This window comes from Protopterus annectens, chromosome 7.part0 (assembly GCF_019279795.1).
Source record: "Protopterus annectens isolate FY-2018-M chromosome 7.part0, PAN1.0, whole genome shotgun sequence".
NCBI lineage: Eukaryota > Metazoa > Chordata > Ceratodontiformes > Protopteridae > Protopterus > Protopterus annectens.
The window spans coordinates 1,395,519,720-1,395,542,808 of record NC_056739.1 but is presented as its reverse complement, the minus strand read 5'-3'; the positions used below and the strand labels follow the sequence as shown (position 1 = coordinate 1,395,542,808).

At 40.5% G+C, this 23,089-nt stretch overlaps 1 protein-coding gene across 3 annotated transcripts in view; it reads right to left on the bottom strand.

Moving 5' to 3' along the window:
- ATXN7 (ataxin 7) overlaps positions 1 to 23,089 on the bottom strand; it is a 1,461,623-nt gene that overhangs the window by 751,714 nt on the left and 686,820 nt on the right. For all 3 annotated transcript variants that reach the window (XM_044077985.1, XM_044077986.1, XM_044077987.1), the window contains one exon: positions 6,384 to 6,488. In XM_044077985.1, coding sequence (XP_043933920.1) covers positions 6,384 to 6,488 — 105 coding nt within the window. The remainder of the gene's footprint in view (positions 1 to 6,383; positions 6,489 to 23,089) is intronic.

Sequence of the window (23,089 nt, the reverse complement as noted above, 5' to 3'; positions counted from 1 at the left end):
GTTTCCATGGCAACGCGAAACTACACGTAGTAGGTCAAAGGTTAGAAGAGGCGTGCAGAAACAGCGGAACACTTCAGCGTCTTCAGTTGAACAAGAGACAGTTGTTTCTTTTGGTAAAAATGTAACTTTTTTGGACTCTAATGGTCGTACCAGCACAGAAAATGAGAATACGAACAACTCGTCAACTCATGTAAGGGCTGACAATTCCTTTCAAAATAACAAAAGTAATCGGGGAAGGAACGGTCGCAAGGGCAGGAATCGTTTCAAATGATAATACAGTGAGTCAATATGACACACGGACTTTATTTGTTGTTAATCTAATTTGCTTCTGAATGATGATATGAAAGCTGTTTTACTAAAAGGCTGTAAATTTGTGCCAACGTATTTTCCTTCTATAAGAGATATATATTTAGAATTGAAAGCTTTCATTAGGAAGTTGTATTTAAAAATTTTCTTTCATGATAAAATGGTTAATAATACTGAAAATGTTTCTTTAGAAGTGAGTAACTTTGAAAGTGATGAAAATTGTGAAATTGATGAATTGTTAAATTTATCTATTTATGATTATGGCAATGTGGAAATAGAAGATGAAGTTGATGGGGCAACAACTGTTTTTGATTCTTTTAACACTGGGTATGGAAAACTAACATTGCCACATATAGTATCTGATAGTAAATTTACACCCAATATGAAGGTGCCTGTGATTAATGCTTTTTTAAGTGGTATTTAAGGAAATATCACTAATTGTTAATAAATCTGACAAGAGTAAAAAGCAGTATAATTTGAGTAAGAAGGAATGGATGGCCCTAAAAAATTTGATGTTTAAAAAAAGATTACATTTTTAAATGTGCTGACAAGGGTGGAAATTGGGTCATTCTGCATAAATTACAATATTCTGAAATGGTGACTGAATTGTTAAATAACTGTTTTGAATATAAGCGGTTAAGAAAGGACCCAACGCTGGAATTTAATGATGAATTGTTAGCACTTTTGGAGCGAGGGGAACATCTTGGATTTTTTGATAGAAAGGATGTCTCTAAATTGTTTATTAAGAAACCTAGAACACCTATTTTCTATGCCCTACCAAAAATACATAAATGTCCGGGTAGACCGATAGTATCGGGCATAGGCTCGCTCTTGAGTAATGTTAATACTTTTTTGGACTTTCATATAAAGAAATATTTGAATAAGGTAACTGCACACATTGCTAATACACAAGAGTTATTAGAGGCAATTTCCCAAGTGAAGTGGTGCCAAGATTATTATTGGGTGACAATCACTTTATACAAATATCAGTACAAGATGGGGCTTGGAAGCAATTATGGAAATGTTAGGAGATGGACCCAGGACTACGTATATAATTAATCATTTGGAGTTTTGTTTAACTCAGTTACTTTAGTTTCAACAATGAATTTTATTTGCAGTTAAAGGGGACAGCTATGGGGGCTGCGTTTTCTCCCTCATATGCTATTATTTATTTGGGATACTTTGAAAGGAAATTTATTTATTCTACCTTTTTCTACAAGAATAATGTTATATTATATAAACGCTTTATTGATGATTTGATTATGATTTGTAAGGGTGAAATTAATGAATTTCTTGATTTTTTTTTGAGACTTTAAATAGTAATGGACTAAGTTTTGAGTATGACTTTAGTAAGGAAAAAATCAACTTTTTGGATGTGATGCTATATAGTGATATAGATAAAATAGGTTTTAGACCTTTTAATAAAATATAGCAGTAAATATGTTCCTATATGCATGCATCCGGGACATCTAATATGGTCGCTACCCTTAGGTGAATTTCAAAGAATATTAAATCACACTAGTGACCTAGGAGAGAGAGAAAGTGAATTGAATAATGTGGAGATGAGATTAAGTGAGAAAGGTTATGATAAAGAAAATTTATTAAAGTGTAAAAAGAAAGTTCTTGGGGAAATTTATGAGGGGCTATGTAGCCATAAGAAAGTAAAATATACCAAGGAACAAGTGGCAATTAAAGAATGTATTGAAGACACTGATCTAGGAAAATTGTTTTTTGTGACTAAATTTTCTCCCTTTTCAGATGAAATAAGGAGAATAGTAATAAAATATTGGTATTTAAATACAGAAGATGATAAAACTGGTCATTTATTCCCAAAGCATATTACTTTCTCATATAAAAGAGGAAAGAATTTAAAAGAGTTATTAAATTTTAACTTTTTGAAAGAGAATGAAATAGGTAACATGACCCTTGGCACTTTTCCATGTGGATTTTGTAGCTTATGTAATAGAGTAAGGAATGTGAATACTATCAATGGAATTTCTTTTTATCCTAAATTTCATTTTAACTGTAAATCTATAGGGGTAGTGTATGCATTAAGTTGTTCATGTTTAGATACTTGGTATATTGGGCAAACCAAAAGAATGGTGAGAATTCATGTGTTGGAACACTTAAAAGACATCAGAAATCATAGTGAAAGTAGTCCTGTGGCCCAACATTTTGTTCAAAAACATGGTGGTTCCCCCGATTGTCTTACATTTTGTGTTTTGGGGAAACCCTTTTCCATGGGAGGGAATGATTACCTTTATAAGTTACTTGAACTAGAGACAAAGATGATTTTAAAATTTGGAACTTTAAAGCCCTTTGGATTAAATTTAGAACTGGCTATTTAGATCTGATTAAAATAGTAAATAAAGAAAAAAAGAAATAAATAATAGAAAAAATAATTTATTTCTGTTCATATACTGATTTTGTTATTAATAATTTTGCATTTAAACATATGAATTTATTATATAATTGTAGAAAAATAGATATATTTATGAATATTAATAATAATATTTTTAGTAAAGTGTGATGAATTTGATATGTTGATTTCAGCTGTTAAAATTGAATAATTGTATAATTGGATAAGCGGTTTGTGCTAATTGCTTATTGAATGTGTATGCATTTGTATAAAAAGATGTGTGAAGCATACACTTTCTGTGATCCTTGAAGGCGAAAGGCCGAGGTACCAGATCGAGAGCTAATAAAGAAAGAAAGAAACACTGGTAAAAAGTGCTTGGATTTGTGTTTTTGTGCTTAATTCGTGGTTTAGAAAGTTGTGTGGATCTTAAGGAAAATTACCCTGAACTGAGGTTCATGAGGCTTGTGCTCAGTGTCCTGGGGAGGTGGCCCGTGGTAGCTGTAGCTCAGAGGGAGCAGGTGGAAGATCCAATGTAGGAGGAGCATTTCCAGAAGCAAGTACCCTCTCCATCACCTGGAAAGCAGGCCTGCCCGAAGAGGAATGGGAGCCCGGAACAGAGTAAGAATCTCTGAACAGAGGTCACACTCCGCTCCGTCAGACCCGCTCCCGGGGATGGAGCCTCAAGCAAGATCGGGACAGGCGTTGCCCCCATATTTGAGGATGGAACGGATAAAAAGCTTGGAACCATGCTCAGAACCGAGGGTTCCACCCCCCCAACCATGAGACTGAGGAAGGGACAGTTCCGATGGAACCGAAACCCAAAGGGTCACTGTCGGCACTGAGAAAAAGGGTTCCAACCAAGGACGTCGGAGCTATGGGCCTCAGAACCAATGGATATGAGGGAGGAGTATAAGTGGGAGTCCTGGGAGCAGTAGACCCGAACCTCGAAGTGGGATGAATCTTAGGAAAGTTTGTTATCCTCCTGGCTGTCAACAGCTGGTCCAGCAAGCGCACCACATCGAATTCAGACAAATTCCTGGTGGACCTTATAGACACTCCAGAAGGAGAGTAAGGCCGGTCTAGAAAAGGGCTACAAGCCTGGCCTAAGAACGGGTCCAATGAGGGGGAGTACTGGGTCCGTGGTGTTTGAATTGTCGGCACCGAAGACTAACTTAGAAACAGGTAATAGAGGAACTAACTGTGTTGAGAAAGGGATCTGTGCCAAGGAGGCACTCGGAGCGGAGGTAATTATCGGCTCCAAGGGAATCGTCAGAACCATCCTTGGTGTGGTGAAAGGTGAAGTTGGTGCCGAGACTAAGATAATAAGGTCAGAGCCGTAGTTGTTACAGTAGTTATGACTGGTGCCGTAGATGTTGGTGCCAAAAGTGGCGCAGATGTCTAAGTTATCGTCAAGTCCAAAGAGGCAACTCGAGCTGAGCTCGGAACAGAAGCAACAGGAATATTCAGAGCAGAGGAAACAATCTTGTGTTCAGTAGAAGGTTTGTGGGACTTGCCCTTATCACCAGCTGGTGAAGAGGGATCGGAATGTGGACGTTTTTTGTCCTTCACTGGAGGGGGGTTGAGACCTCCGACACAGAAAGGGCCTCTGAGACAGGTGAGAATAACAGGCCTTAAGTTTGTTTTTTTTTCCTCTCATTCAGCATCCGCTGACTAAAACTCAAATAAATCTGACAAGGAAGTTTCACAGAAAGGTGGGAAACCCCCAGACAATAAATACAATCATCATGTAAGTCGCTGCTGGGGAGTCTGCCATTGCAAGAAGTGCAATGCTTGAACATCCAAAGTCCCTTTTTTCTCAGACATATCCAGTACACAAAAGGAAAACTAATTACTGCTAGAAAGTAAATAAAAGAAGTAGAAAAGGTAGATACTAATGATGGTATCAAACTATACCACAAGGGTAGGAGAGGGCGTTACCAACGATGGTATAAAGAATACCCAATGGGTAGAGCTAGATAGAGAAATAGGCTAGAGAAAAAGAGTTAAGACAGGAAAAAGTTTCAAAATACAGTAAAATTTGTTAGCTGGAGAGCTTGGTGAAACTCTGCTATATGGCTGCACAGCAAAAGAGATTTGAGGTAACTGGGAGAAGGGCATTGTGGGTAGCAGCTTAGCTCGAAAGTTTTTGGTGTACGTGAGCTTGGTATTAGCCTGACTCAGTTTCGAGGGCTTGGAACCGAACCAACCAGTGATGAATGGGAAGATGATTAACAACATCAAATGTGTTGTTTTTGCGCCAAATGTACCTTTTGGAATTGTGGCCAAAAAGTTCAACCTTGGTCTCATGAGACCATAACACATTTTCCCACATGTTTTTCGGAGAATTGATGTATTATTTTGCAAATTTTAGCTGGGCATGGATGTTTTTCTGTGTAAGAAAAGGCTTCTATCTTACAACCCTAACCCATAGCCCAGACATATGGAGAATACAGTAGATTGTTGTCACATGTAGCACACAACCACTACTTGCCAGAAATTGCTTCAGCTCCTTCAGTGTTGCTGTAGGTCTCTTGGCAGCCTCCCTGACCAGTTTTTGTCTTGTCTTTTCATCAATTTTGGAGGAATGTCCAGTTCTTTGCAACATCACTGTTGTCCCATATTTTCTCCAGTTTGATGACTGTCTTCACTGTTACCAACAGTATATCCAATGTTGTGGAAATGTTTTTTTTACACTTCTCCTGACTGATACCTTTCAACAATGAGAAACCTTTGATGCTTTGTAAGCTCTCTGCGAACCATGGCTTTTGCTGTAGCAGACAACTGAGTAAATGTCAGGAAAATCCTACTAGGACAGCTGAACTTTATTTGGGGTTAATCAGAGACTCTAATTGATGGCAGGTATGTAACCAATAAGATTGAATGTTGTAATTAAATCAAAAGGGGCTTCAACAAAGTATTAGTTTAAGGGTGTGCACACTTACGCAACCAGTTTATTGTAAGTTTTTTATTTTTTTAAATCCCCCCCCAAAAAAAAAAAAGATTTGTTTTTCAATTGAATTGTACAGGTTACAGGTCACATTAAAGGTGGGATTTTGAAATTATTTATTGTGGTCTCATATTTTCATATCACAAACACCTGGCATTTTAACAGGGTGCGTACACTTTTTATATCCAGTGTGTGTGTTGTGTGTATATATATATATATATATATATATATATATATATATATATACACATACATACATACACATATATACACATATATATATATATATATATATATATATATATATATATATATATATATACACACATATATATATATATATATATATATATATATATATATATATATAGAGAGAGAGAGATATGCACACATATATAGATACACACACTCACACATATATTGCTTGAGAAATGCTTTGCGATTTTTGATTGGCTCATATACCGGTATACAAGTCAATCAAAAATCCCGAAGGGGAGCCTCTTCTGTTCAATATGAACAGCAGGCTGTTCCACATTGAAAAGAAGAGGATCCCCTTTGGGATTTTTGATTGGCTCATATGCCGGCTGCTTGAGTCCTGGATAACAGGGATTTTGCTAAGTATGTGAACATGCATGTATCTATACAAGTGTAAAGAAAAAAAAAAAAAAGATAGATTTTTGCTTACATCAGAAGTGTTATGAGTGACAAAGCATTTCAAATTAAAGTAGTAAAAAGCACTTTACTCAACTGTGTGAAATATGAAACACTTACCATAATGTGCCTGAATTGCCTGAGGCTTTACAAGTCTGTTGCAGAGTGTGCATACCACCAGGAAGAAATCATCATGTGCTGGATAATGACCAAATATTGGCATATCTGAAAAAAAATTAAAGCCTTTATTAAAGAAAAGAGAAGATTTTTCTTAAATTTAAAAACAGAGAGAATATGAAAATGTAGAAAATGCACTGACAGAAGAATTCAAGTCTCTCAGCTTCACCATTTTTTTTTTGGTGGGAATGGGTTGTGTAAAGTTTCTTTTCCCCACCTGGGAGAAAGGATGCCTACCTTCTTCCACTAAATTTTCTCAGTATCTTAGGAAATGCTTATGGCATACAAATAACAGCCAACATACACATTGCCTTGTTTTGCTTGGTAGTAATGTAATCCATCTCAAAATCTCTCTTCCTGCAAATTGAACAATAAGAAACTTGGTCAAGTTACTGCCATTCGTATGTTACTTGGGTTCTTTATGTTGAGTTGGGAGCACAAAACGCAACTTCCAGAGTTATCCATTTCACCTTACTCAACCATCTTTCAGCTGTACATGGTTCACAGTACTCCATTTCAAAAGTGCGAGACCTGAAAATGTGAGCCTTGACACAAAGTGCAAACCCATTAATGAAAGAAAAAATGTTTGATTTACAAAACTCATTGTTTCACCTTTAAAATGTTCGACTCAGGCAGGCTTCACATCACGCACCACTGCATACTCCCACTACTACAAGAAAATATTCTGACATGACTGTCAGAAACCAGTAAATATCCTACCTCTAAGCACTTATCCTTTGCTAATCTAAGGACCCTTGGACTATTAATGGGGCTGTTGAACAAGAGGACACCAGTACACCAGAACAGGTGCTTTTTAAATATCTTGTTGCTGCCACTTCAACATATGACCTAGTAGCAGACTGAAATACTGATCTGAACCAGGAGATGGCAAAGCACTGTCTCCAAGTACTGTGCGTGCTCTCTCTCCCGTTAGGAAAGGGCAGATGTTCAGAGCATGCTCAACCCTTTCTTAATAGATAAACCCTTGAAAGACAACAGTCATACCTCTCCATACACTGTAAACTTCCTAGAATTCTTTAGTTAAAAAATAGATTTATTTTTATTTCTAAGAATACAGATTCACAACACAAAGCTCAAGGTGGTTGCCAACTGTGCAGTTCTACACAAGACTTGTATAGGTTTAAAAAATGAATGGAAACAGCCATGCCATTTTATTTATTTTTATTTATTTACATTTGTTTACCAGGCTAGTCTAACTGGATATATGTCCATTTTCAGCAGAGGCCCGGGGAGAAAAGCTCCAAGCATAAGCAGTGATAAAGAATACAATATATAGTAATAGTCAAGTGAATTACAGTACACTGGCAACACTGGTCAGAACAAAATTGTAGAGTCAATTAGTAGGTTTAAGCTAAGATCAAATACAGAGAGCAAAAACATACTTTTTTTTTAGTACTATGAAGGAAATTATTAATTACAGATAGGCGTCTTAGAGCAGTACAGTAGAGAAGTATAGAGAGTGCAAGAAGAGGAATGAGATATCAGTCAGGGTTAGAGCAGGGACAAAGCCAGTGAGTTTTAAGATATTCTTTAAGATGTTTTTTAAAAAGAAGAGTGGAAGCAAGAGTGGAAAGTTCAGTAGGAAGCTGGTTCCAGTTTTTACCTACTATGTTGGTGAAAAGCGAGTCCCCAGCTTTCTTTTTTGATTTAATAGTGGAAACTAGAAGCTTATCAGCTGAGCATAGTGTTGCAAGATTTTTGTAGGGTGTAATCAGATTAGTGAGGATAGGGGTATTATTACGATGGTAAAGGATCTTTTGGGTAATAACAAGTTGTTGACAAGAGTAGTTGGTTCTGCAGTTCTAGCCATCCCAGTTGTTTGAGGTTGAGACAGTGGTGAGTTCTAAAGGGGGTGCCAGTAGCAAATCTGGCTATGTTATTGTAACTGGTGGAAAGTTTGGTGAGGTTGTTTTTAGATAGATTGGTATATATTGCAGAAGCATAGAACAGGGTAGAGCTTAGTGGGTCTGGGCAATAGTCATTCTGGCTGAAGGGGTAAGGAAGGGTTTGATTCTGTAAAGGGTGCCTAGTTTTTTGTTGACAGACTTTATTGTAGAATTAATGTGGACATCATAGCTAAGGTTGTTATCAACTGTTACTCCCAGTAGACGGGTTGTAGTGTCTGGGGATATGTTAGTTGCATTGTTAGAGATTATTGTGAAGTGCAGTTGAGGTGACTTATGAGGAGGAGCAAAGAGCAGTAATTTTGTTTTTTTGGGGTTCAGGAGGAGGCAGTGTTGCATGAACCAATTTTCAACACTGTTAAACACTGTTTGGGTGAGGGACTGGAGAGAGGTTATGGACATGGCTGAACAAATTAAAGTAGAGTCATCTGCATATTGTATGCAGGTGGCTTAAAGAATTTTGGTATGTAGATCGTTAATAAACAATTAAAAGAGTAGAGGTCCTAAAACAGAGCCTTGCGGTACTCCAATGCTCACAGGGAGGGAAGTAGAAATATTATTATCCCAAATTACTGCTTGTTGTCTGTTTTCCAGATAGGATTTAAACCATTGTAATGCTTGTGGATCAAGTGATTGGGCTTTTAGTATGTCTATAAGCATATTACGGTTCACCATATCAAAGGCTTTTGAAAGGTCAATAAATAGTGCAGAGGAAAAAGTGTTGTTGTTACGATTTTTGTTTATGGAGTCAGAAAAGAATAGTAGGGCAGTTGTGCTATGGAATGGCCTAAAGCCTAGTTGGCAAGTAGATTATTTTGGAGAAGGTGGTCAAGTAGTTGTCTGTGTATGCATTTTCCCATTAGCTTAGCTATTGGAGAGAGTAAGACGATAGGCCGAAAGTTGAAGAGCTCAGTAGATGACCCACCTTTATTGTAGAGGGATGATGTGGGATACTTTCCATATGGAAGGGATTTTGCTTTCGAAAATTGTTCTATTTATAAGGATGGAGATGGGATAGGCAATGGCTTTTGCTGCAATTTGCAGGTATTCAGCTGGAAGACAGTCAGCAGAGGGGGTTCACGGTTTTAGTTTTTGAAGGAGGTTGCAAATGAGGGATGTAGGTACAGGCTGTATTTAAAAGGATGGAGATGGACTCTTAGTGGTATTTAACGGGGTAGTGGTACTAGGTGGTAAAGTATTGGCTAGGGTTTGAATGGCTTCAGTAAAGTAGTTATTAAAGGCATCAGGAATCTGGTTAGAGTTATTATGGTTAAATCCTGAAGGGGCAGGAGTTTTAGAGTGCCCTGGCTGAAGAAGTTTGTTTATGCCTGACCAGAATTTTTGTGGTTTTTGTTGGAGGTGAAGGTAGTATTATTTTTTGTCTCTGAGAATATCTTTCTTAGTGGCATTTCTTAACTGTTTAAAGTAAAGGTGATCTGATGGACATTTGGAGACTCCATTTGGTACAAATTTTATTTCTGAGGAGGATCTTTTGCTTAGTTTGTTTTGTGAGCCAGGGGGCAATTTTGGTCCTTATTCAGGAAGAGCGGTAGGGGGTGTGGTAATCTAGAATTTGAAGGAATCTAGTGTTAAAGTAGGTCACTGCTTCATCAAGTTGAAGATGAGACATTGGTGACCAGTCACATGCTTTCAGTTCATTTAGGAAGTTCTCTGGATTAAAAATTTTTTTGGAGCGGGAGGTTTTAAAATCATTAGTAATTGGGCTATGGATTCTTTGTTTAATAATGTAGGTTAGCATGTGGTCACTGATATCGTCAGGGAGGGTACCTGGTTTATAAGTATCAAGATGGCTATTGATAAGGATCCAGTCTAGGGTGGTTTCCTTACTGCTTGACTTATGGATTCTAGTTGGAGTGGTTATAATTTGTGAGAATCCATAAAGATTTATGTGATTGGTAGGATAAGGGGAACTACAGGTAGCCCAGTCTATATTAAAGTCACCTAATGCAATGGTTTCCTAAGGTAGGTGGGTAGAGACAGGTAACTAAGTAAGTTTTCAAGAGTATTGATATTATTTCCAGGGGGGAGATGTGTGCAAATAAGATAGATTTGGAGTTGTTGATTTGAAGTTTGGCAGTAAGGGTTTCTGAACTGATATCTGAGGGTAGGAGCGCATTGAAGGGTGAAATTTGGAGTTCATATTTATACAAAATGGATATACCTCCACCCTCTTTGGTTTTACGGTCACATCTCAGGATATTATATCCAGGAGGGGTAATCTCCTGGTCCAGAGTTGAGGGCTTTAGCCATGTCTCTGTAATACAGAGAATATCGAATGAGTGCACATCTAAGAGTGCATGTAGGTGGGTAATTTTATTGTTAATGCTACTGATGTTAAGGTGAGCTATCAGGAGGGAATTAGATGGTCTAGTTAAGGTAGTGATAGCAGGAGATGTTAGGTTGTGTAGGTTATTGGGAATATCAGTATTGGGGCCAGGGTTTGGATGAATATCACCATCTAATAGGGGGTGTTGTTGAGGATATTGTACAAACTTAAGGATTTTGTAGTAACTGTTTGTTTTTTTTTTTATAAGGAAATAAGTATGGTATTTTGGTAATATATAGATAGAGGTGGAGGTTATGTTATTGTGGTTGAGAAAGTTTATGCGAGAAATTGGTAGAGTTTGCTGGTAGGGGTGGTGTTGTTCAGGAAGAGAAAAATGTTCAAAGAAGGTTAGTGTGTATGGTATTGTAAGAGAAGCAAGAGTTGTAGTTAAGAGTAGTAGGTTTATGAATATAGACTTGTGTGTTGGGGCCATTAGGATATGTAGATAAGGAGTTAGAGTATATTGAGGGAAGGAGTGTAGTAAGTAAAACTAAAGGTGGGAGAAGGAGAGAGTGCTATAAGAGGGTTGAGTAGGTTGAGGGAAGAAGTGTACAATAAAGTAAAATAAAGGTGGATGTAGCAGATGTAAACTATAAGCAATACAGGATGTGGTGTGGAGAGATTATGGAGTAGACCAAGAAAGATAATTAGCTTAATTAAGGAATTGTAGCGGTTAGGAGAAGGGCTGTTAAGTAGTCGAGGTAAGAGATAGGATAAGAATGGGAGGGGGTATGGCTACAGAAGTATATGGCTAGGACCACTAGGGGTGGGTGGGAATTGGGGGTAGGGGAACTGAGTGAGCCCGCAGGGCGAATGGAGCGGGTAGAGCCAGGTAGTAAAAGAAATGCCAAGAAAAAAAAACTATCAGTAAGAGTGAGAATTTAGGAGATAGGTTTGTAGAGTTGTGGGGTAAGGTATGAAGGCTATGTAGAGGTGTGGGATAAGGTATAAAAGCTTCCAGGGATTGATGAGGGATAAAGTACAGTTTTGTACCTACCATAAATGTAGATGTCCAAACTGGATAGCATCTGCAGTCATAACAAGTGGGTTGTCCTGTCGTCAGGCAGCCCTGCAGTCGGCCGGATTCCAAAGTCCGGGTCCGGCTTCGGCTGATGTCGCACTCCACCCGACGTCATCTCTGTTGGTCTTCGGGTATAAAAGCATCAGCCGACGCCATTTTCCTCAGTGTTTCTTGCCCCAGATGCCAGTAGCCCTCTTGCAGGCTAAAATTTGGATAGATGCCAATGTTTCCAAATAGATAGAGGTAAACACAACAATAAGCATATATGTACATATATACAAACAAATACACCATAAAAGACTAACACCCTAGGAGTACCAAAGAGGGGAAGGAGGGAGGGTAATCCTGACTGCAGATGCTATCCAGTTCGGACATCTACATTTATGGTAGGTACAAAACTGTACTATGTCCTTCATGGATGCATCTGCAGTCATAACAAGTGGGTAGAATACCATAGCCAACTAGGGGAGGAGGATAAAAGTAGATTATGGTGTATTTAGGATCCCTTGCAGTACAGCAGTGGCAAACCCTGCTCGGGATCTGGAATATAGAGGCAAATTATAATGCTTGGCAAATGTACGCACGGAGGTCCAAGTAGCCGCCTCAATAATGTCTTTGGTTGCCACTCCTCGTAAGAAGGCTGTGGTAGTGGCTGTTGCCCTTGTAGAATGAGGTCTTATGTTCTGTGGAATTGGTTTTCCATGGAAGGAGTAACAGTATCGTATGCAATTTCCTATCCATTTGGAGATTGTCTGTTTGGAAATAGCTTTTCCTTCCCTTCCTGTTGCATAGGCTACAAAAAGTTGGTCAGTCTTTCTGCTATTTCTTGTTCTGTCCGAGTAGTAGCGTAGCTGTCTATGTACATCCAAGGTATGCAGTATTCTTTCCCCTCTGTTTTGTGGGTTGGGAAAGAAGGTAGGTAGGTGGATTGCCTGGTTTAAAGACACTCTGGATACCACCTTGGGCATAAATGTAGGATTAGTCCTCATGGACACTCTATCTTGGTGGAAGATTAGGAAGGGTTGCACTGCCATCAAGGCCTGTAGTTCTGAAACCCTCCTTGCTGAAGTAATTGCCAGTAGGAAAGCAGTTTTCCATGACAGGTGTTGTAGGTCTGCTGTTGCTGCTGGTTCAAAGGGTGATAGTGTCAACTTTTCTAGCACAAAGTTTAAATCCCAAGCTGGTAAAGGTGGTTTCCTTGGAGGTTTTACATTCTTGATTCCTCTGAGGAACTGCCTGAGCAAAGGGTGAAAAACAGGTGGATCAAAGCTGTATTCTGCTGAAATAGCTGATGCATGTATCTTGATGGAGGAGTAGGACAGGCCTGAATGAAGAAGTTCGCCAGATACTCCAGAATGTTAGGCATATCTATGTTTGACACATCTTTTCCTCTTTCCGTACTCCAAATGACAAACCTTTTCCATTTTCCAGCATAGTTCCTTCTTGTTGAAGGTCTGCGTGCTTCAAGAATAATGTCTTTAACTCTTTGGGAAAGTTCTGGATTAGCTGCTGCTATGTGATGTTCCATGCAGTCAGTTGCAGCGTTTTAGGTTTGGATGTATGATGCTGTAGTTGTTCTGAGTTAACATCAAAGGCATCAGGGTATTGGCCACATATTGTTCGAGACATGCTCTTCAGTAGTGGGTACCAGTGTTGTCTTGGCCAGTTTGGAGCTATCAGGATTATCCTTGGACGTTCTTCCTTGATTTTTAGTAGTACCTTGTGTATCAAAGGAAGAGGTGGGAATGCATATGCTGTTAGGCCTTTCCAGTTGAAGGAGAGTGAGTCCACTTTCCATGCTAGTGGGTGGAATGTCCTTGTGCAGAATTTTTGAGCTGGTGATTGAGAGGTGATGCGAATAGGTCTATCTGTGGCATTCCCCATTTCTTGAGATGGTCTTGAAGATGTCCGGGTGCAGCTTCCATTCGTGGGCATCCGAAGTGGTTCTGCTTAATATGTCTGCTAGAGTATTGTCTTTCCCCGGTACAAATATTGCCTGTAACTGAATGTTGTAGCTGAGTGCCAGGGTCCACAGCTCCAAGGTCATTCTGCATAGGGGTATGAATGAGTGCCTCCCTGTTTGTTGATGTACCACATGACTGTGGTGTTGTCTGTCCTTATCATCAACTGGCCCTCTTTGAGAAATGGTTTGAACTTTTGGATTGCCAGTTTTACTGCCAGCATTTCTTTTAGATTGATGTGCAGGTGAAGTTGATCCTGTGTCCACAATCCTTGCACGCATTTGTCCAGCATGTGGGCCCCCCATCCTAGGTCTGAAGCGTCTGTTGTGATGGTCTGGCTTGGTTGACATCTGCGAAAGGGTAGGCCTGGGTTTGACTGGCATGCCTGCCCACCATAGGAACTCCTGTTTTAAGCATGGAATTAGTGGGATTTCTGTTTCTAGACTGTGTCTGTGTTGGGACCATAAATTCTTTAGGTACCACTGCAGTTTCCTCATATGTAGTCTGGCAAATGGGACCAAGATTATGCATGATGCCATGAAGCCCAAGGCCTGCAGAACTTTTCTTGCTGTTAACTTGTTCAGTTTTGTTAGTGCCAAGAAGTAAAGAGGAAGTTCTTTATGTTTTTCTGTAGTCAGGAATGCCATTTGTTGTACTGTGTCCAATTCCGCCCAAGAACGTCCTTGTTTGGGATGGTATCAGCCTTGACTTTTGTAAATTGACTGTGTATTCCAGTCCTTGTAGCAAGTAAATGACCCTTTGTAAATCTGTTGTCAGCTTGCTTTTGTTGTCCCCTTGTAGCAGGCAGTCGTCCAGGTATGGGTAAATTTGAATTCCCTGTAGTCTGCAATGGGCGATTACTGATGCCAGGCATTTTGTGAATACTCTGGGCAGTAGATAAGCCAAAGGGCAATGCTGAGAATTGATAGTGCTCTGATCCTGCAAGAAATCTGAGGTATCTTCTGCAGATTGGTCGAATGGGGACGTGCAGGTATGCCTCCTTGAGATCTAGAGTTACCAGCCAAGACTCCTTGCCCAGCATGGGAAGAAGTTGCTGTAGGGTCAGCATTTTGAATTTTGGGACAATGATGTATGTATTTAAGGTGGACAGGTCGAGAATTGGTCTCCAACTTTTTCCTTTCTTGGAACTAGGAATAGTCTGGAGTAGAACCCCTTTCCTTGTTCTGCTGTTGGCACTCTTTCCACAGCTCTCATGTTTGCTAACTCCATTATCTGGCGTAGAGCCTCTGTTTTTGATTTGGAGGTAGATTTGGCATTCCTCTTTTGACTGGTAAAGTGTGGAAGTGAAACCGGTAACCTTGATCTATGGTTTGTAAAATCCACTTGTCTTTTGTTATGTAGTGCCAGTTCTTTGAAAATAAGGTTAACTTTCCGCCTAGAGGAGCTGCTATTTGTTCCCTGGTAGGCGGATTTAGGATTAAGTCACTGTGGTTGTGCTGATGTAGTGGCAGTGGCTGTGTCTGTGCCTCTGTTGTTACCTTGCCACTGTCGTCCTCTGTAGGCACCTCCTCTGGATTGATTTCTGCCTCTGGAACGTCTATTCCTGCCCCTTTGAAATTTTGTGGAGTCAGGAAAGGACCAATTTTGGCAGGCCAGTTACTGCTAAACCTTGGGTGTTGAACCTGCAAGAAATCTTTAACAGTTTGAACAGATTTTGCCTTTTCTTCCATTTTCTTCATAACCTGCTGGGCAGGTGTACCAAACAAACTTGTCTTGTCCATAGGAGCATCTAGCAACTTAGCTTTAACATGATCCGGTAAAGCTTGTTCCTTTAGCCATGCATGCCTTCTTATCACTGTGCCTGTCATGGCTTATCTAAATGAAGCCTCCAGTGCATCATAGCCACATTTTAAGGAATGGTTGCTAACCTGTTGTATGTTATTTACCATCTCTAATACATATTTCTTATCAAGAGATTCATCAGTGGTTAGTTTTTAGTTAACTGATCAAGCATAAACTCTTGGTATTGTATCATGTGAAACTGACAGTTTAAAGCTCTAGCTGAGAGAGTAGCTGAAGTGTAGACCTTTTTACCCCATCTGTCTAGTGACCTTGCTTCCCTTTCAGAAGGAATAGGGTTTTTAGCTGTGGTCGCGGCTACTGCCTTGGGACCCTGGGATATAGTTTCTGGGTCTGCAAGTGGGGCCTTGTAAAGGTGGTGATGAGTATCTGGCACCCTGTAAAATCTGTCTGGTTTGGCAGGGGCTGCGGGTAAAGAATCTGGAGCGGAGCAAACATCATTGAAAGCATCATCCACCACAGAGAGAACAGGAGGTATAGCTAAGGGCCTGTGCTGTGGGAGGCGCAGAAAGGTCCTAAGTCTTTTTCTGGAGTCTGAAAAATCCTGTTGCTGCCATTGGAACTGTTCTCGCATGGCATGCAAGGTTTCCCCAAAGGAGAATTCTTCTGGTGGGGAAGCAGTTGGAATGGATTCTTCAGCATCAGAATCTTCAAAATTGGAGAAGGGAGCCTCAGGCTGGTCAGTTATGTCTGATTCATCAGCAGAATCATCAGAAGACACTGGTTTAGGGGGCTCTGGCCTAGGTCTCTTCTCTGGGGGCTGAGAGGCCCTGTCTGGGTGAGATTGAGATCCTCTAATTAAAGAAATTAAATTTTCTGCCAAAGAAAGCATTTGAGAACTAGAAGAGGGCCTGGATGTGGGGGGTTTAACAGGCACTGTTTTAGTGGTCTTGGCTGCTTTAGCCCTGGCGAAGGCCTTAATGGACATGGCAGCTGGAGGCCTAGCAGCACCACGTGCTGGGGTAGAGACATCCAAGGGGATGGTGTCTGATAAGTCAACCACCGTAGTGGGTAAAATTTCTGAGATCGATTCAAGAGTTGTAGCAGGGGCCTCAGTTGTAAGAATAGGTTCAGCTGTACTTTGAGCAGTTTTCTCGGTTTCGGCCGAAACCGAGACACTCGCGGTTTGCTTTACCGTGGTTTCGGCCGAAACCACGGACCGCGAGTGTCGGTCTTCATCTTTGCGTTTTTTGGCGGTAGTCGGAGGATCCGACGGCATAATGTACGCAAAATCAGAACCGAAAAACTGTTCTGCAAACTCCGACCGACGCCTAAGCGTTCGTCGGTTGAAAGAGGCACAGGCCGAACAGGCTGCTACGTCGTGGGCTGGGCCTAAACAAGGCAGACAGTAAGAGTGGAAATCTTTATGAGGTATTTGTTTCCCACAGGTTAAACAATTGTTAACTTTTTCTGACATCGGCTGAGGCAAGAAAGAGTCCCCAACGGGGTACTTAGCTTTAGAAGTCGTAGTATTCGGTAGAAGTAATCTCTGGATCCGACCGACCGGCACTTGCGAACAGCTTCTGCTTCGGGCGCCACGCGGCAAGAAAGACTGAGGAAAATGGCGTCGGCTGATGCTTTTATACCCGAAGACCAACAGAGATGACGTCGGGTGGAGTGCGACATCAGCCGAAGCCGGACCCAGACTTTGGAATCCGGCCGACTGCAGGGCTGCCTGACGACAGGACAACCCACTTGTTATGACTGCAGATGCATCCATGAAGGACATCAGAGGGAGTGCAGATAGAAATAATATCGGGAAAGGACACTAATTAATGAGAGAGGTTAGCAAGCAGGAAAAGACAGGGCACACCAATAAATAGAAGTAGGTATGAGAGAAGGATAAATAAGGCAGAAAGCTAAGAGAATAGCGCCACCTGGTGGCAGGACACTTAATGGCAGCTGTAGAGATACAGAAAAATGATCCCCAAACGGGGATATCAGGCTATAGAAAAATAGAGGGATCCTGGTTAGGTGTTATGAGGGTGGTGAGACAAGGGGCTAGGGGTAAGTAGAAACTAGGGGAGCTTAAGGATCAAGTTACTGCTAGAAAGGGAGGGATGTGGCTGCTGGCTAACCTGGAAGGGAAGGTTGCTTATTCAGACAGTGGAAGTCTAATATATATAGCAATGGTAAGGAAAAGGACCATTACAGGACATACTTTCACTGTTTTCCTTTCAGGGAAATTGAGTCTCCGAGAGCAGATAATTCAGGAGTATGAGTCTTTGGCATCCAAGCAGGGCACTTCAGGTAGGTTAGTGCAAGGACAGCAGGAACACAAAGCTAGTACATGTGGGGAAGACAGAAAAAAGGTAGTCAGGCTAACAGTATAGGGATTACAGTATGAAAAACATCTATACATACAGTAGCAACTTACAGATATTCTGGGTAGAAACGACTAATTATAGTGTTATGTTATAGCGTGTACAAAACTGTGTTGGGAAATAATAAAATTGAATACTTGTCAATATTGCTGATATAGCTAGTGGAAACAAGGGAATGACTGTTCGTTTCCCTGTGCTCTGGCCTTAATACAGCAGCTTTCTAAAGGCTGTGAACATCTGCATTTAATTTTTAAATAAGCTTACACAAGTTATAAATGTCTTTTGTTACGACTCAACTGCATTATTCAAGTAGAACCATCCTCAAATGAAAGTTTCTGTAGACTTCTAATATGGTTCTTAAAGGAAAAACATGCATCTCATGTTCATTTTAATAATCACTTCTGCAGTAGCCTTAGTTACATGGGTTAAATCCTGCCAAAGATAATAGCTAGCCAACTTCCAAAGCTTCATGGCATCTTCCATGTGCCCAAACCATTAGGCAGCTCGAGCTCAGCTGACTACAAGCCAAGTTTGGATGTGAAGCCCTTCAGCGCTTTCCTGCTGCTGGAGAACACACTCCTCTCAGGCTTTTAAGAATTGTCAGTAGTCTTGGGCTTTCCTTTGCTGGGCAGGTAAGTGCCTTTGCTAGGGGGAGTATAGTTGTGCAAACTCTTACCACAATGGTACATGTCTCTCTCTCTTCACTGTTGCAGTACTCATACCATTAAGGATCCCCTGCCTGGGGCAGCCCAATGTCTGGCCAGTATACCAAAGCTGTAGGTTGCTTTAAGGTACTCTGTACGTCTCACACATGCTCTTTGCATAGAGTAGAGTATAAAGGTGAAGACTGGACATACCATCTTCAGAACTGGAAGCCCCAGTAGGAATGCCAGTCCAAGGAAAAACGAGAGGTAACCAGTACACCCACAAGACAAATGGACCAGGGGGAGGAGGTAGGTACTGAATACTGGAACAGTGAAGAGAAGGACATCTACCATTTATAAGATTTTACACAGTTATACTATGTCCCTGCATTTCACTGTTGCAGTATTCATAACATTAGGGAGAGTGCCAAAGCTGAGGAAGAAACTTTGGAGGAGAAAGGACCAGCACAGCCTTATAGGAAGCCACAAAGAATGGCCTTAGCAATACCAGCTCTATAGATGCCATCCAACTTGTAGTACTTGGTAAATGTATTCACAGAAGTCCAGGAAGCTGCCTCATGAAGAGAGTTATTATCCAAACCCTTGAAAAAAACACCAGAAGAAGCCATAGCCCTAGAAGAGAGTGAGCCTTATAAGGAAGGCTCTTACCATGAAAAGAATGACAAAAAGAAAGAGCCTCTGAAATCCAAGAAGAAATGGTCTGCTTAGAAACGGTTAATCCCAAGGACCTGGGATGAAAGGAAACAAAGAGCTTTATCCAAATAAAATCTGAGTTGTCTATGCACATCAAACATGTGCAGCACCTTCTCACTAGCAGACTGCAGAGAAGGGACAAAGGTGGGCAAACTAATAAAAGGACATATCATTCACCACCTTATGCATAAAAGAAGGATTAGTAAGCAAGGACACCCTGTTCTTATGAAACATCAAAAAAAGCAGGATAAGCCATAATGGCTTGAAGCTCTAACACCCATCTGGCAGAGGTAAGAGCTAACAAAAGAACAGTCTTCCAAGATCAATGTTGCAAGGAAGCTAAAGATGCAGGCTCAAAAGGAGCTAGAGTCAAATTCTCCAAAACAAAATTAAGATCCCAGGGAGAAGGAACAGGCTTCCTGGGAGGCCTAATATGAAGGACACCTTTAAGAAATTGTTTAGCTTCAAATCTAGACTCTAAAGAAGGAGATAAAGAAGACAAGCAGAGATAGCTGACAGGTAGGCCTTAACAGAAGAATAACCCAACCCAGCATTGAGCAATTCACACAGGTAAGAGAATCAAAGTAACATCCACAAAGTGGACTCAGGTTAGGAGAAAGATACGAAACAAAAAATCTCTTCCATTTGGATAAGTAAGATTTGCTAGTATTGGGTTTCCTGGCCTCCTGCAGGAAACTAAGCACATCTTCAGAAAAAATGTGTCTGTGGAATCAAAATCCTATTACCCACAGAGTTAGGTGAAGAGTGGACAGGTTAGGATTGATGAGAGATTCCTTGTCTTGTGTGAGCAGAGCCACCCTGTGAGGTAAGTTGTGATGACTGCCCTTGGCTAAATGTAGAAGAAGTGGGAGCCAATGCTGTCTCGGTTAATAGGAGAGTCAACAACAAGATTTTCTGGCTGTCCTGTTGCATTCTGAACAGGACTTTTGGAATGAGGGGAAGGGGAGACACGGCATAAAGAAACATCCCCTTTCAAGAAAAAGAGTGTGTGCCCACCTTCCACACTAGAGGACCTGGGACTCTGGCACAAACAGGAAATTGTTTCTGGCACAAACAGGAAATTGTCTGTTCAGAACAGAGGCAAACAGGTCTATTTGAGGAGTACCCCACTGGCAGACAATGTCCCAAAACACATCCCTGTAAAGCATTCATTCATGAGATTGAGTCAAAAACCTGCTCAGACTATCTGCCACAATATTTTGACCTGAAAGAAAATGTAAACTGCCTGAAGAGAGTCACTTGATATTGGACAGCAAGATCCCATACCAGGACTGTCAACTGGCAAAGAAGATAAGATCCGGTTCCCCCTGTTTGTTTTCATACCACATCATTGTGGTGTTGTCCGTAAACACCTTGAGAGGTCCCAGGGAGAAAAGAGGATGAAGAAAAACACTGATGTGCTCCTTCTGTTGAAGAGTAGATCACACCTTCTGCACCTTTAGGAAGCCAAAAGCTGCTCCTCACCCATACCTCTCAACCTAAAAACATCAAAAATCTGGACAAAGGCACATGAAAAATAGGTACAAATCTGTACATGTAACATAAAATTTGCATAATTATGCAACCCCACCCACTCCCATGGAATTGTGGGATGCCAACTTTCAAATGCAAATGGAAGAACAGACCAGCAAAATATGGCCCCAGAGTCCCAGGCCTTGTAGTAAATGGTAACCATTTTTTTTAAATGTGTAGCAATTATGTTCACTTCGAAGGAAGAAGATGATGAGCCTTAGGATTTTGTTTTTGTTGACTTGCAGTATGTGGGTTTTGTGGTAAAAGTAGGGCATTTAATGGCGGCAATATATACTAATCTTAGCAAAAGGATATTACAGTTTGCTAGGACCTCCAAAAGTCATTCTCCATAGCCTACTGATCAGTGGCGTAGCTAGAGTTTGTACCACCCAGGGCAGTCTGAGTTTTCCGCCCTTCCCCCTCACAAAATCATGGTCAAATGGTGCCCACCCATACAGAGCCCTCCACCCTGCAGCCATTCCAATCGCCCATTACTTGGCTATTTCACCCCATTTACCATAAACACTGCAATGTGGATACTGCTTTACTTCTACAATGATTATTTGGATTTCATTTAAAACTTTTATTTTACATTTTATAGCACAGACACTAATCGACATCTGCTAAACAAAGCAATACAGTCTCACAATGAAAATAGACTTGGCATTAAAACTTCCCTGCCCTTGAAACTCACATTTGTTGAAACAGTGTTAAAACCCAAACTCAAAGAAAATGCATCTGGCCAGTGGTGGATAAAGATTGCCTTTGGGCTGTTTTCAAATCATAGGCCCCATGCATGCAAAACATACACCTTCCTAATTGTATTAAATTATATTCTGTATTAAATTATATTTCTTGTATAATACAGGACACTTGTTAAAGCAGGTTTTAAACTTATTGTTTTGAACATTTTTCCAGTAAGCAATGAAACAAAATGCTTGAACCAATAATGAAAAAAACTGCCCAACTCATTTCCATCATAAAAGTCTACATAAACTTCTACAATCCACCTTTGTCCAGATATGCACCTGTGTGTGTGTGTTAGGTATAATTGGTGTGTTTGTTAGGTATAACGGGTAGTTATGTTTACTCAGAGTCAAATCCTGTACCTTAGACTCTTGCTCTTTGTACCTATGGCACAGGGTTTGACTCTGAGTAAACCTAACCACCAGTTATACCTAAGCAGGGCATTACACACACACACACACACATATATATATATATATATATATATATATAAATATATCTGGACAAAGCACAACAAAATGGGTGGACAATGGCCCAAAAAATACAGATATTTTAAATATTGCTCATAGAAAGTTGATACAGTAACAGGGTTTATTTTCACATACATTTTCTGAAGGACATGTAGTCTGAAACTCAAATGTACTTCATTCTTTAGGAACATCAATCCTCAGATCACCGGTGTGAATTGCCAGAAAACCACAAATTTTAAGAGGAACAAATCAAACATATGAGCTGAAAATCTGGACTGTTGTGAGGCTGTTAAAGCAAAATAAATGCTAAAGCCTCATTATCCTACGTGATGTGACACTGCCATAATAATCAGTAAATCTGAAGTTTAGGGAATCCTGCTGCCTGGGCAGGAAACTACTTTGAACCTTCAACCTGTCAACTTCCATGCAAAATTCCTCACTGCCCTTCCTTTCTAATACACATTGGATGCATTTCGAAATTTAATAAACGTACTCCACCATAAAAAGTTTAGCCTTTTCAGACAGCGAAGCGGCCGTTAAAGAAAGCAACTGAATGCCTTTAATGTGGTTGCAGTAAACTAAACAGCTACCTATTAAAATGAACAAAATATGCCAGAATGTCAAACTCCTATTCGTATCAGACAACTACACAAATGTTAACACTAACAGCCTATTTTTACAGACCACTCACTATTTCAAATTTAAGTCCATGTGAAAATTCAGTTGCATACAGGTAAATTATATCCCATAAAATAACCAATCAATATACTTTCAGCTTTTCCCGGTTAGGGGTCACCACAGCGGAACTCCAGTCCACGCCAAGTTGCCAGCCTGACGCCCAACCTTCAATGAAGGCATGCCCATTCACACTTCCACCTACCTACCGGCATGTCTTTAATGTCACTCGACCGCTAGGAGGACATGCAGACTCCACACTGAAGGCGCTCCAGCCAAGAATCGAATGGGAGAACCTCTTGCTGTCAGGTGACCACGCTAACCGCTGCACCACCGCGGCTTATAAAATTACCAATCAATAACATATGCAATTCAACTAATATTGTATCGCAGCACGGTTAACACCCAGCCTGTGAAATCATTTCAGGAAACAAAACAGCCACAAATTTCATCATAAAGAACTAGTT